At 38.6% G+C, this 17,041-nt stretch overlaps 2 protein-coding genes across 3 annotated transcripts; both read left to right on the forward strand.

The window, feature by feature from the left end:
* The first annotated feature begins 472 nt into the window (after positions 1–472).
* dad1 (defender against cell death 1) lies at positions 473–3,710 on the forward strand. The gene is made up of 3 exons (XM_006802734.3): positions 473–797; positions 2,976–3,115; positions 3,513–3,710. Exons 1-2 carry the CDS (start codon positions 587–589, stop codon positions 3,104–3,106), a joined length of 342 nt encoding a protein of 113 aa, XP_006802797.1. The 5' UTR covers positions 473–586; the 3' UTR covers positions 3,107–3,115; positions 3,513–3,710.
* Positions 3,711–11,852: 8,142 nt separating this feature from the next.
* pigr (polymeric immunoglobulin receptor) lies at positions 11,853–16,157 on the forward strand. Of its 2 annotated transcripts, none has more exons than XM_006802735.3 (8): positions 11,853–11,970; positions 12,598–12,942; positions 13,029–13,110; positions 13,294–13,520; positions 15,235–15,328; positions 15,415–15,503; positions 15,693–15,742; positions 15,853–16,157. In XM_006802735.3, the coding sequence occupies exons 1-8, from the start codon at positions 11,922–11,924 to the stop codon at positions 15,934–15,936; spliced, it is 1,020 nt and encodes a 339-aa protein (XP_006802798.2). In that variant the 5' UTR covers positions 11,853–11,921; the 3' UTR covers positions 15,937–16,157. The 2 variants fall into 2 exon arrangements, with proteins under 2 accessions (XP_006802798.2, XP_006802799.2); XM_006802736.3 differs by having other exon boundaries at positions 15,238–15,328.
* Positions 16,158–17,041: the final 884 nt, after the last annotated feature.

A 17,041-nucleotide genomic window follows, 5' to 3' on the forward strand; every position in this document is an offset into this window, starting at 1 on the left:
TCAAAATGTGCCTGTCTCTAAAACACTTCGGGTCAGCTTCTGTTGTTTAAATGTGCTACAGGTATAATTTTTCATCAAAAAATCAAACACAACGACAATAATAATAATAATTTACGTAACATAATTCAGTGGGCTAGAATTCTAAACTTTGACAATACAAATGAAGTACGATCCTATTGTGCTAGTATCAGATACCAGATACCAATACTACGATTGGTACTGATACTCTCAATATTTCTACTTTCAGCCTCCATATCCTTTCATTTTTTTCTTCTTTTTTTGCTATTATCTACTGTACTGACCACCACACAGCATGAGGTCACAAATTAAGCCATAAAAAGAGAGAAATAACAACTTAATATCGTTGCAACTCAAGATTGCAGCAGAGAAAATCATCTGTCTTATTTTTACATCTCCGTGCTCTACTCTGTGTGCCTTGGCATTTCTTTCCGATTTGGTCGGAACGTATAACGTGCAACACCACGTCCGTTTCCGGTTTATTGGGACACGTCACGTATTCGACTGAGGAAAAGGTTTCGTGCAACAAAAACCTGAGTAATTTTCTGCTAATTAGACGGCCAAAATCATGTCGAACTCAGTGATATCTGTTATTTCTCGGTTTCTGGACGAGTACGGCACCACGACGCCCAACAAACTCAAAGTGGTGGACGCATATCTGCTGTATATCTTGTTAACTGGAGCCCTGCAGTTCCTCTACTGTCTCCTCGTCGGCACCTTTCCATTCAATAGCTTTCTCTCGGGCTTCATCTCTTGCGTGGGCGCTTTTATTCTCGCAGGTAAATGTTTATTCGATTAAACGTGTCGCTGGTGATTTTATTTTATTTTATTTTTTACAAAAAGGGGTGATCCAGAACGTGTACTCAGGCACAAGTTAGCTATCTATGCTAAACTAGTAGCGTGACTTCAGTTAATATTAAAATGAAACGAATACACGTGTTTCCCGAGTAGCTCTCTCGGTGGCATTGGTTCATTATTTTCAAGACTGCACAGATGCTTATTTTGCACCTAGAAAAATGTGCTTTAAGCAGTTTTCATACATTCCCGTAGCCCTGAACTTTTCAGGACTGTCCACCGCAGGTGCATGGAAAGGCCATGGACTCAAAGACTAAATGTTAGATTGCCACACAGTGATTTGGACCATTGACTTGTAGGCTCTGCATATCCAAGCCAAAATATTACGTTTGTCCTCTGCCATATATATCTTTTTTTTTTTTTTTTTTTTTGGTAAAGCCAACAATCACCTTATTTGGATGATGGCATAGTGTGCCAGAATATTAGCCAACACTAGCAAGCTTGGTTCAAACTGTAAGTAAGCACATTTTAATAAAGTAATAAAATATCAGAATTAAAAATATCAGAAATAAAAACTGAAGCACAAACCAAGTCTATTTTGAATAGGCTCGTTTCTCAGGTAATTCCATTAAGACAAAAGTTCATTTGTAATTGAGACAGTGTGTAGGGTTACGTTTATTTGTATATGAGGACGTTTTTTCCTCCGACACTGTCGGCCCTTCAGGTGTGCAGAGATTTTGAATTGGTTTTCATATGTTTCTTATTAAAATGCTCAAGGTACCGAAAGCACAAACATGGTAGAATGTTTTATAATACAGATGGAGATGGGGGGGAAAATAACAATAACAAAAAAACCCCACTGTTTAGCTGCTGTGAAGGGGAACCCATGCATAGAAGCTAAAAAAGTTTTTTGTTCGGTGCTGTAAACTTTTTACCCCTTTTGTCCTGAAAAGCTGACGCGGGCACCCATGTTTGTGAATGTGAAAACTCGAGAATGAAGCAATTTTATCAATTGAAAATCTTGTGAATGTGATAACTTGAGAACAAGTTGATGTAGGATTTTGAAATTCATTCCATTGGTGCATCTAGTAAGAGGCTGAGGGGTATCCCTGGCCTCTGCATTCTGTTAAAAAAAAAAAAAAAATACAGTAAAATTCGGGATTTTAAGATGGGCATTGACTTGCTTTTGGAGCCAGCCTTAAGTGGCCATTAGTATCAATTCACTGATTTATTTGTAGAGCTGTCGGCATTGGCATTTGTAATGGACGATATAGACAAATTTTAAAAATACTGATTGGAGAAACACCCTTTCACCATGTTAGCTTCAAGCTGGATTGACCTGAATGTAAAGAAGTAAATACATATGTACACCTAGCATATGTTAGTGGAAATTGTTTGTTTTGTCCATCTGTGGAAAACATAAATACATAGGCTCATATATCTGTATATCAGATTTTATAATCAACAAGTATTGGTTTCTTTAAATATTTATGGTCGTGCTCTAGCCATTAGAAGATCTCGAATTTCTTTTTCTGTCAGCTGCTTGTTGTTTGTGGCATTACAAACACACATGATGCCAACAAGAAGTTGCAGAGTGCCCTCTGGTCTACACACTATGTAACATCAGTAATCATAACATGATTGAAGGGTGTTTCTCCTATCAGTACTTTATATCAGATTTTCATATATTGTCAGTTATGAAATCCAAAACCAATGGCTCTTCAAATGGCTACTAGAAGTCAGTAATTTAAGCCCATTGATAAATCGGTTGGCCTTTACAACTCATAATGTTGGACATTAACAAGTATGAGAATTTAATTGGTTTATAAATGTGATGGAGGTGTGGTGTTTTTAGGATGACAAAAATGGAGAAATTATCAGTCTGCATCGACCAATCAGCTATTCAGTTAATTATTTCAGCTATACTGCATTGTATCTGTGCTTCCTATTTCCATCTAAAGGCAAAAACAGGTAACGAGCTGAAAATTTTGAAAAAATTAGGCTGTCTGACTTTTGGTGTTTAACTACTAAACCACTAACCCTAATATTAAAACTATTAAATTATCATGGGGAAAAAAAACTCCGCTGTAGCCCCACTGCAGTTGTGCATTGACAAGTGAAAGAGGCACATGCTGATACTTAATCCCTTGTTTGTTTTTCAGTGTGTCTTCGTATCCAGATCAACCCACAGAACAAAGGAGATTTTCTGTCCATCTCCCCAGAGAGAGCCTTCGCCGACTTCCTGTTCGCTCACACCGTCCTCCATCTCGTTGTGATGAATTTCATTGGCTGAGGCAAACATGTAAGTGCGTCTAAGTGTTCCACGATGAGAAACTGTAGAAATTGTAGAAAATATCCAAACTAAATCTGCCATATGTGTCTGTGGATATTGAGTTGTTTTTGTCAGTGAAAAGTAAACAGATATATTGTCCTTCAGGTGCTCTGTCACATTAGACATTATTGCCAGTTCGTCATTTCATTCTCTGTGGAACAGCGCAGCAGATAGTACATGTGATAAGATGCTTCTCCGAGGACTACATGATGACACATATTGCTTTTGCTTTACTAGAAAATGGTGATATTGTATTTTTAGACTTGCTGCTGGCTGGGAAGGTCACACTGTGTCATTTCTTTTTTTGCTTTCATAACTTTGCTGTCTCACACAAACGCCGCGTCTTTTGTTTGTGTTTTTTCTACAGATCACGACGAGAAGAAGTTATTAAACTCCCCGCTGATCTGGACTATCCCATCCTCACCGAATAAGTCAGATCTGGTCACATACGATGCAGTGCTATTTCTTTTCTTTCTACTTTTATGGAAACATTTTTTATGTAAACATTTGTCCAGCATTCCCTTTTTTGCACTGACACAAAGAAATAAAAACAACTGAAATGGTGGCCTTGTTAAACAGTGGTTGACTCTATTCACCTGTGTGTGTGTGTGTGTGTGTGTGTGTTATATAATTTTTTTTTTAATGTAATTAGATTTAACAAGTAGCTAGGTCTGTGAATGATAGCAAAAAGTGCTATGTTGATGCATTTCTGTAAACAAGTCTTGAGTCATGCCTCATTGCTTTATGTTGTGCTTGTTTTGTTACACTTTCTTACATTTCTTTCTTTTTTTTTCTTTTTTTTACAAGTGGCCTTGAGCAGTAGCTCTCCTGGCTTTGTGAAGCCCTTTCAAAGTTTTTCGGTGTCAGTTTTCCTTTTTTAAACCACTTAACACTGACCTATGAATCATTCGGGCGACCGTGGCTCAGGGGGTTGGGAAGCGCATCTGTAACCGGAAGGTTGCCGGTCCGATCCCCGGGCTCTCTGTCCTGGTTGTTGTGTCCTTGGGCAAGACACTTTACCCTACCGCCTACTGGTGTTGGCCAGAGGGGCCGATGGTGCGATATGGCAGCCTCGCTTCTGTCAGTCTGCCCCAGGGCAGCTGTGGCTACAACTGTAGCTGCCTCCACCAGTGTGTGAATGTGAGAGTGAATGAATAGTGGTATTGTAAAGCACTTGGGGTGCCTTGAAAAGCGCTATATAAATCCAATTCATTATTATTATTATTATTATTATTATTCAAGCATAAAAAGGCACCTAACTCAAGGGATGAGGCAGCATTGTCTGCATGTAATACAACAGAGAACCACTTTTAAAGTGTATCTTTAGGCATTTTGTTATTAGCAGCCTGTTGCTAAACACATAATTTGTTCTAATTTCTTCAGTAGAATCTACTAAAAAATGCAGAAGAAAAGTTTGACAGGCATAAACTTGTATTTTTGCTCAACGAGGTAATTATCTAAGCGGCATTAACCAACAGCTTGGTATATCTCAGCATGGTGCGCAGTGTGTCCTTAAAATATGTATTGGAATTGGACAGGTGGAAGACAAAAGCTTTTCCTGCCTGCCTCTTCTATCTACAGCAAATGAACTGTATCTGAAAATCATATCTTTATAAAATAGGAAAAAATTCAGGAAAGACCTGACATAGGATATGAGAGATGTCTCCTCAGCACACCTACAGTTTACTGAAGCCTCATCACAAATGTTCTAAAGGGAAAGGCTGAGGTGTACCAATTACACAAGAACTGGGCTGTAAACAGGTCCTGTGGTCAGTATGTATGTGTGGGAGTGTCTACAGCCATCTGTAAAACACAATGGAGGCTATGCCATGGTTTGATGGTGGAATTCCAGCCAGATGTGTGATTTTGATTCACCATCTAATACCATCTGTAATGTGTCTGATTGGGAACACTTCATTCTTCCCTCATCACAAACACGCTGTCAGTGCGCTACAGCATATCTAGATGGAAAAACACGTAATGGAACACGGTGAGGCATGGATCGGTCTCCCAAGAGCCCAGACCTAAATGTTATTGAAGCAGTGTTAGAGCATTTTGACAGACAACAGAACAAAAGGCAGTCAACATCCAAAGAAAAGCTTTGAATGGGTGACTCCACACTTTTGCACAGCACTGTATTTCTGTGCACCCCCCCCCCCCCCCCCCCCTTCTTCTGCAGCTTCTCATACAAAGTAGGATTGTTCAAATCTGGCTTTTCAAATTACCATTTAGTGCTGGTTATTGCAAAGAGAAATCCTTTCTTCTTTTCAAGGATAGCAGGGAAGAAAACTCTACATCCAAATGGTTGTGGCAAAGGACTCCAGGCTCAGTGGTGGAACTCACATCTTTAGAAGTTGTGCATTTCCATTTTATGCCACAGTCCAAAATGTCTCTTTTTCTTCCCCCCGCTTTTTTTTCTTTCTAACTTCGGGATCTAAGCTTAAGCATATTCAGTTCTACATAAAGAAATGCATACTGTATTAATGTGCCAAGTCTCAGTTTTAATTGGAGTGGATTTACAGCAGTATTGAAAAGTCTTCCATAAAAATGCAGCAATTTGTACTGCAGAATTTAGGGGTCTGAGAATAATTGCACAGATCCACATCCAAAGTCATATTTAATCATTCTTATTGAAAAGCAAGTGGTGAATGACTGCTTTAAGTCTTAGATATCTGCAAACACTTTGTGTTTTCCCTGGAGATGCCCTCACAGACCTTTACTGCAGACACCTGGGGTTCTCTCCACCTTTTCTCTGCCTTCACTTTTCAAGGTACAATGCATCCAAGTGTCCAATTACCTTTAAACTGCGACACTAGAAGGACCATAACTCCCACACAATCCTTTCAATGTTGAAGTGAATCTATTTTGATTAGTATTTCTTACACTACATTTAATTCTAAGTGTCACAATCTGGGCTCTGTAGGCTCAGTGTCAAAGGTTTCCCAGCAGAAGATTGCACAAGATAAGCAGTTAATCGTCTTGTTGTCACTGTGGCTTACATGATATTTATATCATAGCCCTTGATATTTATACATAGGACTATGTATTTCGCTCAGAATACTTAAGATACTTTTTCTCATGTCCATTTTTAATGTAGGTCCTGGTAAAATATGTTTTCACTTGGAAGAGAATATTCCCCACCACTCCGCACTTTGCAGATATTCTGTTATTCCCACAGACTGCATAATTTTTTTTCTTCCAAGTCGAAGGCAAAGGAACTCGTGTTTCCCTGCTGCCCTATTTCTGCTAAGAGAGGGCAAAGCGAGAACATTACCCCCAGAGCAAAGAGAGGGTTTGCTTCTATTACTTGTTCTGGGAGAAGTGATTGAGTCAAACACATTCCTACCAAAATTGCTTTAAACTGTGCAGAGCCAATATAGGCTTATATTTGTCACAGAAAACACTGACCCGAGGGTACATTTCAGCTAGTTTGGTCTTGGCGTGTGAGTTTGTGGGGGTGTTTGAACTGGAAATGAAACCCCCTCTCGGTGCATGCAGAGATGAAAAATAGAATCGAGTACACCGGGCCATGTTTCAGAAACCTTAAAGGTCAGATCTGAGTTTCTTCCTGTGCTGATTTTATGGCAAGCAGTTAGGCAGTCCATCTACCTGTCTCTACATATTAAATATAAATGTGTCATCATTCTCTCATTATAGGACCTGTCATGGGTACAGGGCAGGTAAAGGTTACTGGAAGATAAACAGTCACTGGTGGAATTAAAGACACAAGCAGCAGTGATCCTCATGTGACCAATGTGGAACATTATAAATGCACAAAGAATACTGCTGTATAACATGTATAGAATACAGTGCATACATCATGCATATCAGTTCATGTTTATCTAATAATGCTGACTTCCTGTTGTCACTTGATGGGGCTTTGATTGTGACTGTGACTCAATTTTGGTTTGATAAGAGCTGGACTTTTCACATTGAGTGAGACGTTCCTGTGTTGTGATTGAACATCTAAATTCATCACGCTGCAACCTAATGAAACTCTTATGAAATACTTTTTATAATGAAAGTGTTGCAATTCAGCATTAAACAGGTCTTTAGACTGAGTGAACATGATAAGTCACATAAATACTCTCAGATTGAGTTGAAATTTCGTACATTTTAAGTATGTATACTAGCTGTTGCTACAACAATCACTCGGCATGCAGATATGCTCAGGTTGGGACTCCTATCACACATGACATCTGGAGTAGACTAGAAAGCCTGCATGTGAACTAAAATACAGTGTTACAGTGTGAAAAATATCACCAGTAGGTGTAAGTAGGTTGAAAACTGCAGTCAACTGAATTTTGTTTTCTTACCCCTCCTAATTCAAGTGCATAATCCTAGCTATAGGGGCTGTTGTAAGACAAACAACTCTGGCCACCATTCATCTGTAGTGAGTGTAGGCTGTCAGTCCACTGTTTACTTCAGCTGTCAATGTGCGTCGACATCTATTTACTTTGGCGGAGGCTGGAAAGCTTTGTGAAAGGAGTCCAAAATGAATCATTCAGACAGTTACTCTATCTGAATGATAACAGAGTAACTGAGATGAGTTGCTGAGGATTTCTTAAACTTTTCTGTCAGTAAACGCTGGTGTTTAGCTGCAGTTAGTAAAACTGTCTTTGAAGTGCATCTAAGATTGCTGCACACTTAGTGAGACATAGTGTGAGAATGTAATCAAACTGTTTATCACAGGCAAAGTGTGAATTTTAGGGATTAACATTAGCTGACATAAGCACTTGTTGTTATTGTTTACCCAGCTCGTTGTCAGCTGCTTAAAGACGGGAAGGTTGTGCATCTAATCTGCTGACATTGTTTGTGAAAATGTCTGGAATAAATGAGTATGAGTTTATGCAAATTTTAATGTGCTGGACTCCTGACTTACGTTTAGGAAATGAGGTTTGAGGTGGAAGGAGGAAGAGGAAAATGTTTTACCAGTTGCATGGTCTCTTTCCTTCGTATGTTTTTATTGTCACTTTCACCAAAGAAGCGATTCTTTGGTGAAAGTGACAATAAAAACATCGGTATGATCCTTCATAAGTCTGAACTCTGAAGATGTAGACACAAATTAAAAATGATCCCCATGCCACACAAATGCCTACAAGTTATATTCTCCTCTTCCTGTGGCATACTACATATGTGGCCACATACATTAAACCTGATTAGGTGGAACAGCTATGTCTATCTTGTGGATACTGTATTTAAGATGGCAGGGCAACGTGGCAGCTTCCAGAAATCTGCGCCTACTATGTATTTTGAATACATCAACTTCTTGGTAGACGTAACTAAATACTAATGATTACTGTGCAATGTTAGTACATACCTGTCAAATAAACTCAAAAAACTACTTACTGTATCTTTAAAGATTTTTTATGTGTGCATATTTTTCAGAATTTCATGCATACAATATTTTGGTAATTGGTAATACTCATGTCATCTTAATCTTAATCCATTTTTAATCCATAGGGTTTTAGAAGCTGTGTGTGTTTATGGGAATATTCCAGAATGCAATTGCATTTCTGGTGGCAGACACCAGTATGGGACAAGAGGGCCTCGCTTGCAGTCTTCACACTAATGAATCCCAAAGGTCTGGTTGAGGTCAGGACTGTGCCGGCCTGTCAGATGATTCCATACCAAACTCGGTCATACATGTCTTTATGGACCCTGCTTTGTTCGTGCACCATCCCCAAACTGTTCCCACTAAGTTGGTAGAAAGAAAATTTTCACAACATTTTTGTATGCCGAAATATGAACAGTTCATTTTTGTAACTGTGGCCGAGTCAAACTGACCCCCCCACCACCACACACACACACACACACACCTTAATCCCCACTCCACTAAACTTTACACTTGGCAGTCAAAACACTTGTGAAATGACCGGACCCACACAATGTACAATTGATGTGGTTTAAGCTTTATTTTTGACCACAAGCACTCTTTTTAGGTTCGGCACTGTCTTGTAGCCCGGAGCCAGCTCTCTCTGTGCCTTCCTCCACTACATACTCTCTCCTCGCCAGTCTCCTCCATCACTATAAAGGGGAGAACGTCCACAGCTGGACTGGCCATCGGGCATACCGGGCATTTGCCCGGTGGGCCGATGGTGATTTTTCATTTTTATGGGCCGATGTTTTTTGTTTGTTTTTTGTAACGGTATAAACAATGAAAGGTGGTGGATTGGCCAATTGGTCATGATTACCTCTGGTCTGGACGATGAGGTAGAACTTTAAAGTTCTGCATTGAGATGAAAAGGAACGCGATTTGTCCCAAACTTCAGCTAGAAGTACGGGAAACATTATTGAGATCCTAAATTAATTCCAGCTGTTATCCACTCGAGCGCTTTAGACCACTATGATCTGGATGACTAAAATCATAGGTTCATTGTACTTTGAATACTTGGTTCTGTTGTGGAAATTTTAAATAACCTGCAAACACCCTCAGCGAGTGTTTTGAAGTGGTTTAATAACATATTTCAATATGGAGAGAAACATCCCAGCCAAAAACTAGGATGATCTCTGAAATTTGGCCACTGCCCTCACATCTCACACAGACACTCAAAGAACATTGCACAACACATCACGTATCCCTATACCTTCAGTCCAGCTCATCCTTGACCCCCTCCCACTCTAAGTTACGACCATCCTTCACCTCCCTTGAGCAGGGTGTCTGGAGATCTTCAAGTCTACAATGGGTCCACTGTGAAGGTGCAATAAAACCCGGGGCCCACTTGTGATAACATACAACGGGTGACAGGAGTGATCTTGCTATACTAAAGTAAGAAAGTGATATTACTATTACTAATGTGATATGATTAAAGTCATATATCATGAATCATTATATTATTAAAATATAGTCATTATATTATGACTATAATATAATGACTATAATTATATTATATTATAATGCATTAATCATATATGATTAATGCATCAGAAAAGAAATCTGCCACAACAGTTCCTAACATGCAAACACACAAAAACTTCATTGTATAACACTACCAACAGCTGTGGATTTTCAGCAATATTTCAGTAATTGTATGCAATCAATAAGCCTTTAAATAACCTTGGCCACTATTCAGTTGTAATGTTTTGTTATATAATATAAACTTTTACTAGTACATTTTTAGACTTTACTCGAAAACGACTAAACCACATTTAAAGAGTAAATGTGTAGAAAACAAAGTCATTTACAGTCTGCATTTTGAACAGTACCTGTCTAACAATCACACCACAAAGAATAGCAGAGTCACAAAAATAAAGACAAGCATTAGGCATTATTACAGTATTCTGTTTTCATCTATATAAAAGCACTGCGGCTTCCCATTAGACATATTATAAAGAGACATCATAAACATTAAAAGCAAAGTCAAAGATTTCAAATAATCTGAGAAAAGCTATTAAAATAAGTTTTCCTTTTATCAACATGCCCTCTTATCAAGTTCATCAGTCTGAAATTTCTTGTAAGATACAAAAAGACATACAGTCTGCCACAGTTTTCAAAGCAATACAAGGATATGGGTTAGGGATCCGAAAATAGTAACTTTGGGAAATGTTAGGTTTCATTTCTCCGGAAAGGTCAAACTGGGCAAAAAGTTGAGTTTCACTTCTGAGATCATCCCAAATCTTTCCAGGAAATAGATGACCATAAAAGGTTTTGTAGCAGAAGCAACAACAAAAGAGCAAGTGGGGCTTTAGGGACATCCTTCACAGAGCAAATTGAAAGGATTGGAATAATTGTTTGTTAATTCAGTGTCTGAGGGGGTTGTGCTTTGAAGCTTAATCCGACAAATGAAGACTGGACCATATCCAAGGTTTTCAGGCACCAGAATCAAGTAATTTCACTGCAGCCTGCCAAATGAATTCTCCCCAGCTATGGAAGGGAGAGGCTTAGTATGTGCCTGTCAGGGGGAATAACGTTATTGTAAAAAAAATGGCTAAGTATGTCATGTTTTAAGTTACAAGCCTAAACCTTGAATGACAGTCTATCTTTAGGGGAAACAAAAATGTGCTGTTTAGTTAGACAATAAGATTGATGATATCTTACATGGCTGGATGTTTTACGCAAAATCCATTTGCAGCTGGATCCAGAAAGCAATAAGTATAGCAAATAGGACATGCAAGAACTAAACTGTGTAAAAATCATGTTTTGCTTTTATAGGTGTCGTGCATTCCTGCATATATGTAAAAAATATGAGTGAAACTTAATGCGCCGCCACCCAGTTCAGCTTTCGACATTCTCCTCTGTTTGTTACCTGTAGCTTTATTTAGAAAACTGCTATGATTGGGATTAAATTTCCCATCTCTCATCGCAAGAAAGACAAAATATTGGAATTTGAAAGGTGTATTGCGAAAGAAAATGTATTTCTGAGAATTAAAAATGTTCCTCTTGCGATAAAAAAAGAGCCACTAAAGTCCAATATGGAGTTTTTTTTTAATTGTTATATTCTACGCACATTATTGTGAATCAAAATCAAACATGAAAAATACCTATATACTTATATATAGGCTATACATGAGCTGAGAAACAAGGAGTAGGTTTCCTACAGAGAAGATAGATTTAACATCAGCATAACATTAATCTTATTCAAATTTTAGTGTTCACCACAGGAGGTGAACAGTGTCAATAAAATCTGCCTGGCATTTATGTAGTTAACATCTGGAGCATCTGGATCCAGCCAATTGTCACGTGACAAAGGGAAATTTGACACTCTGTGGAACCTGCAGTCTGTGTTTGCGCAGCAGAGAACACTTTCTTGTTAAGCGTCAAACTTGAAGTGGAAACATGCCGCGACTCTTTATACTTACGCTCAGCCTGTTACCATGGATCCCAGGTATTCACTGTGACTGTGTGCATTTGAATAGAGAAGTCAGACAAAAAAGACTTTCAAGCTGTTTTCTGCTTCACATAATTGGAAAAAACAAAGATAATTTATGTCTGTGCCGCCTGTTCCTCACTTCTCTGCTGTGCTTTTAGCAAATACTCTTGCTAAAATGTATGATACTCCTTAGGCTTTCCTTTATGACTTTTCTGTTATTAATCGTTTGTTTAAGACAGACTAGAAGGTTGTTAAAAGCTTGCAATTTTTTTCCCCAGGAGCCGGAGAGGGCTTTTGTGTTTTTGTAAATCTTCCAATCGTCTGTACTGTTTGCCCTTTAGCAAACAGTATGTTTGATGTTTATTTTGTCAGGCCTTCAAAAGCCTGTGTATTATAAAGGGATAATCCAATTTTGGAATGAGAAGTATGAAGAGGGAAGTTGAAGCAGGAAATGTGCTTCATAACAAAGGAAACTGAAGCGATAAATATGGTACAAGTGTTGCCAAAGGCCACATTTCCCCACATAGCATTTATAGATAACAGGTGTCCAATGTTAGCAACTGCTATATTAAGGTTGTGTCATAACCGAAAGTTTCATTTCAAATTGGTGTTTAACATTGAATTATCTCCACTTCTTATCAGTTGTTCTCTGCTGGGTGGCCACTCAGAACGAGGTTAGTGTCCTGGAGGGTGGATCCATCACTGTCCCGTGTCGATATGACCCTAAGTATGCTAACCATGTCAAGTACTGGTGTCGTGGGAGCATGAGAGAGTTCTGCACCAGCTTGGCTCGAACTGACGAGACCTCCTCGACCAATCCAAGCAAAGACAAAGTGAGCATTTTTGACGACCCGGCCCAGGAGATGTTCACAGTGACCATGAACGACCTGAAAGAGACGGAGTCTGGGTGGTACTTGTGTGGTGTGGAATTAGGTAACGGGTGGAAGGCCGATGATGTTGTTTACACTAAAGTGAAAGTTATTCACGGTGAGTAATGGAGAAATATTAAGATGATAAACATTTCTTCACCCACAGTTTTAAAGAAGTTTGTTGCATTTTCATGATTTCTGCAGGTGTGTCAGTCGAGAACAACATGGTGAGTGGGGAAGAAGGAAGTAGTGTCACGGTTCAATGCCTTTACAGTGAAAGATTCAGGTATTTGGTTTTGCTTTGGAGGATTTTATCCACATTTTATCCTTTAAAACTCTTAGAACTGTCCTTAAAGAAGAACTGATCACACTTCAGTAAATGTGGGAATTTGTCCGGAAACTTCCACTGGTGTCAAACGCTGGTGGACAGTGAGCATTCACTGACTCCCCTGTGACTGCCTGCCAACAGAGAAAGTGAGAAGAAGTGGTGTCGGAGCGGAGGCTGGAGCTCCTGTCTGTCGACGGGTTCTGAAGGGAGTTACGAAGATACTTCAGTGGCCATCAGCGATGACAGAACTGGGACTTTCACTGTAACCTTAAAGAAGCTGCAGATGAGAGATGCCGGCTGGTATTTATGTTCTGCAGGGCAGCAGCAAGTAGCCGTACAGGTTCAGGTCACACCACGCGCCTCTACTAGTAAGTTGATAAGGAGCCTTTCATTTTTTGGACATAAAATACATAACAAATTACACTTTTGAACTTCACTGTCTAACTGACTTGAAACTGTGAACTTTAAGCTTCATTATGGATTTTCTGTATGCTGATATCATCAAGGATGAATATTTTTTCATCGCAGGGAGTTTAGAGTTATTCAACATCCTTATGTAAGACTTCCCTCCCTAGAAATGTACCCCGATATTTTTATTTCTGTTCAGCCAACATTTAAAAGATTTATGACACAAAAGTCATATGTAACACAGTCAGTGGTAAAAGAAATACAACTGACAGGAGCAACACAGCTGACGACATGCATTAAGAGGAAAAGAGAAACCTGTATTCAGATAAAAACCTTTTTATTTTCTCTCTGTGTTTCTATAAATATTAAGTGCTCCTCTCAAAATCAGCATGTGGTGCTGCTTCTCAGCAGAAGGTAACCTCATCTCCCTACAACTTAAAACACTCTGTTTAATAATGTATGCTGCGAATGCAATTTAACACTGTGAATGCAATGATTGAAAGCAATTCTTTTCAGTTTTCCAACCTTACTTTGTTATTGACCAGATTACACAAATGTCATCCTTTCAAACCACCGCGTCACATCAAAATGAGTCATACTATGAGATCATTGCTATGTTGAAATGAGTATTTCTGAAGGCAATGCAGATCATGTTGAAAACAAATGCTCATTTCATCTGGTAGTGAGGTCTAGTTAGAGTGTGATTATTTATTCAGTACTAAACCTCAACATTATAATAATCTTTATGTCAGTTATGTTAATCTCTTCTGCTTTTATCACATGTACCATGTAATTTCTGAGTCATAATAATAACAAGACAAAATTAGTCATGATAGACTGTCGACTGTGTTATCCATGGTATCCATGGTAACAGGTAACACAGTTGACATTTCTTTAATTTTAGGCCCTCGCTAACATGTCACCCCTAAAATGCAGCCTAGTGTTAATTTGAATAGCAAAACTTGACATTTAGCTAAATGGCCAGGAAAAAAATTAATTATGGAAATGGTTGATTTTTTAAAAAAATATTAAAAACAAGCCCTAATATAATATTTATCATTGCTCGAAGTGAATATTTGGTCGATACAGCCTGTAGACATGAAATTTCTACAGGCTGTATCTGTAACTGTAGAATGAACTAAAATTTGCTAAAATGCTAAACAGAGATTGTTTCATTATTGTGTGTCATTGGTCGCAAATGATTTTAACATACATACTGCCATTTTACAGCATTGTTTTAAGTTCAAGAAAACATACTAAGACCCTTCCCATTTTTCACAGTCCTTACATGCTCATTTTTACAGGCATATTTACCATCTCTGTGTTCTTAGGTTAGAGGAAAAGCAGCATTTCCAAGACAAATAAATGATCACAGCTTATCATTTGGATAACCTATTAGCATTTTAAATCATGCATTTTAGGTATTTGTGTGATTGCTTGGCATTTTCTCCATGTCACCTGGCAGCTGCTGAATTGAGAAGAAGCAGCTTTAAAGATCAATATGTGTTTGTGACAGATGGCAGAGGCTCTCAAGTCTCTACTTGTTTGGGGTATTGATTATTAAAAGTCACCTATCAACAATATTGACGTTAGGATGCTGCAAACACTCTTCACCTATCACAGCAGAGTTGTTACAGTATTTTTTTAGCGCTACAATATCTTCACCTTCAAAAGCAGAGCCTGTGACATCCCCACCTACTCAGAGTCAGTCTGCTGTGTACCTCCCTCCACCCAAACCCATCACTAAGGAGTCCTGGAACAGTCACCGGTAAAAGTCAAGCACTTCTTTATCTTCACTTTAATGGATGTTGAAGGTGGGTTGTCTGCTCAGTCTGCTTTGTGCCTGCTTCCTAGTTACATGTTGGAGTCTGTAGCGGTGTGTTCGTCTCTCCTGCTCCTTGTGGGCTTGGCTGGATTGGCAAGAAAGTTGTGGATACTGCATAGTAAGGCAACTTCATATTCCTTTGAATTTTAAATTATGAAGTGTGTGTGTGTGTGTATGTGTGTGTGTGTGTGTCTGTGCATGCATCTGCAACAAATCCTCTATATAGATTTATATAATATAAAAATGCATTAAATTTATCTGACTACTAATTTGCATTCATATTTGTACTTTCATATCATCTTTCTAGAGGAGGATTCTGAACTTAGACACTTTAAGGAGATGAAAGAGAGATTCTCTGTAAGCCCCCATTATCATGGCCATCTCTGATCTATTACATTCTTTAAGAAACACAATTATCAGGGATCATTTTTAATCAGATCACTCATTCTTCTTTCTGTCAACTACAGGATAATCCATCGGACATGGGTGACCTGCAACATGTTCCTATTGCTTCCCATAACAAGGCTACCATGGACGTACGTGCTTACTAAGATCATTTTGTGAACTGTTAATTGTTACTGTTTGTAACTGAATGTAATTTTTCTATTAATTTTCCACACAAAACATATGGTTTTTGTTCCAGTATTTTTTTTTACCATACCAAACCACGTCTGAACAGAGCTATATGTTCTGTTTCCTGCAATATAAATTTGGGACATTATAGTCTTGTCTTGACTCAGTATTTTAGACTCAATAAAATAAATCAACAAAATACACGTGTATAATTATATGTGACTTTTTATTTATGTACCAGACTGTATGTGTTTATGCAACCTGTGACCTTTTTGGGAAAGAGGGAAAGATTTTTACTAATTATAGCAGCGGTCCCCAATCCCCGGGCCTCGGACCGGTACCGGTCCGTGAGTCGTTTGGTACCGGGCTGCGAGAGTTGAGGCTCAGGTGTGAAATGTATAGTTTTCAGGGTTTTTATCGGTTTTCAGCGTTATTTTGTTATCGTTTTTATCGTTTACTCAGTTTTCCTGGATCTTTTCACGTGTGTTATGAATAAATTTTATTTTTTTTGGTACCGGTACTAGTTTTATTTTGTTGTATTTATCCGCGAAAATATTAAACCGGTCCGTGGCGCAAAAAAGGTTGGGGACCGCTGAATTATAAGGTCATATGGCAAAGTTACTAGCTAGATAATCACACACAAATATCAACCAAGTTTAGCATTCAGGTGGAAATGTAAGCATAAAACTTTCCTTTTTAGTTACACTTCAGTAGACCTAGAGTGCTTGGGGCTTCCCATGATGCACTGACGTTTTTTTCTTCACTAACCTTTTTTCACTGCCTCTGTGCTTACATGCCACTTTGCATTTAATCGTCATTATTAATTTCTCACTCTCTTCCACTGTGTATCTTTTGTCATGTCTTCCTCAACAAACCGGTCACTGCTGATGTCTTCCCCTCCCTGAGCCTGGTTCTGCCCGAGGTTTCTTCCTGTTAAAAGGAAAAGGGAATTTTTCCTTCCCACTGTTGCAAAGTTCTTGTTCAGGGTTAGCTCCTTGTAGCGTTTTTACATTAATATATATAACACCTTGAGGCAAGGTGTTATATATATTATATATATATAAAGTTGTTGTGATTTGGAGC

This window comes from Neolamprologus brichardi, chromosome 18, assembly GCF_056152115.1.
Source record: "Neolamprologus brichardi isolate AB-2024 chromosome 18, ASM5615211v1, whole genome shotgun sequence".
Lineage (NCBI taxonomy): Eukaryota > Metazoa > Chordata > Actinopteri > Cichliformes > Cichlidae > Neolamprologus > Neolamprologus brichardi.

Bases quoted from the DNA above. Each gene is read 5' to 3' on its own strand.
- dad1 (XM_006802734.3), top strand. From the start codon at position 587: ATGTCGAACTCAGTGATATCTGTTATTTCTCGGTTTCTGGACGAGTAC. The intron at 798-2,975 runs GTAAATGTTTAT...TTTGTTTTTCAG, and splicing joins GGGCGCTTTTATTCTCGCAG to TGTGTCTTCGTATCCAGATC.
- pigr (XM_006802735.3), top strand. From the start codon at position 11,922: ATGCCGCGACTCTTTATACTTACGCTCAGCCTGTTACCATGGATCCCA. The intron at 13,111-13,293 runs GTATTTGGTTTT...GCCTGCCAACAG, and splicing joins CTTTACAGTGAAAGATTCAG to AGAAAGTGAGAAGAAGTGGT. The intron at 15,743-15,852 runs GTAAGCCCCCAT...TGTCAACTACAG, and splicing joins AGATGAAAGAGAGATTCTCT to GATAATCCATCGGACATGGG.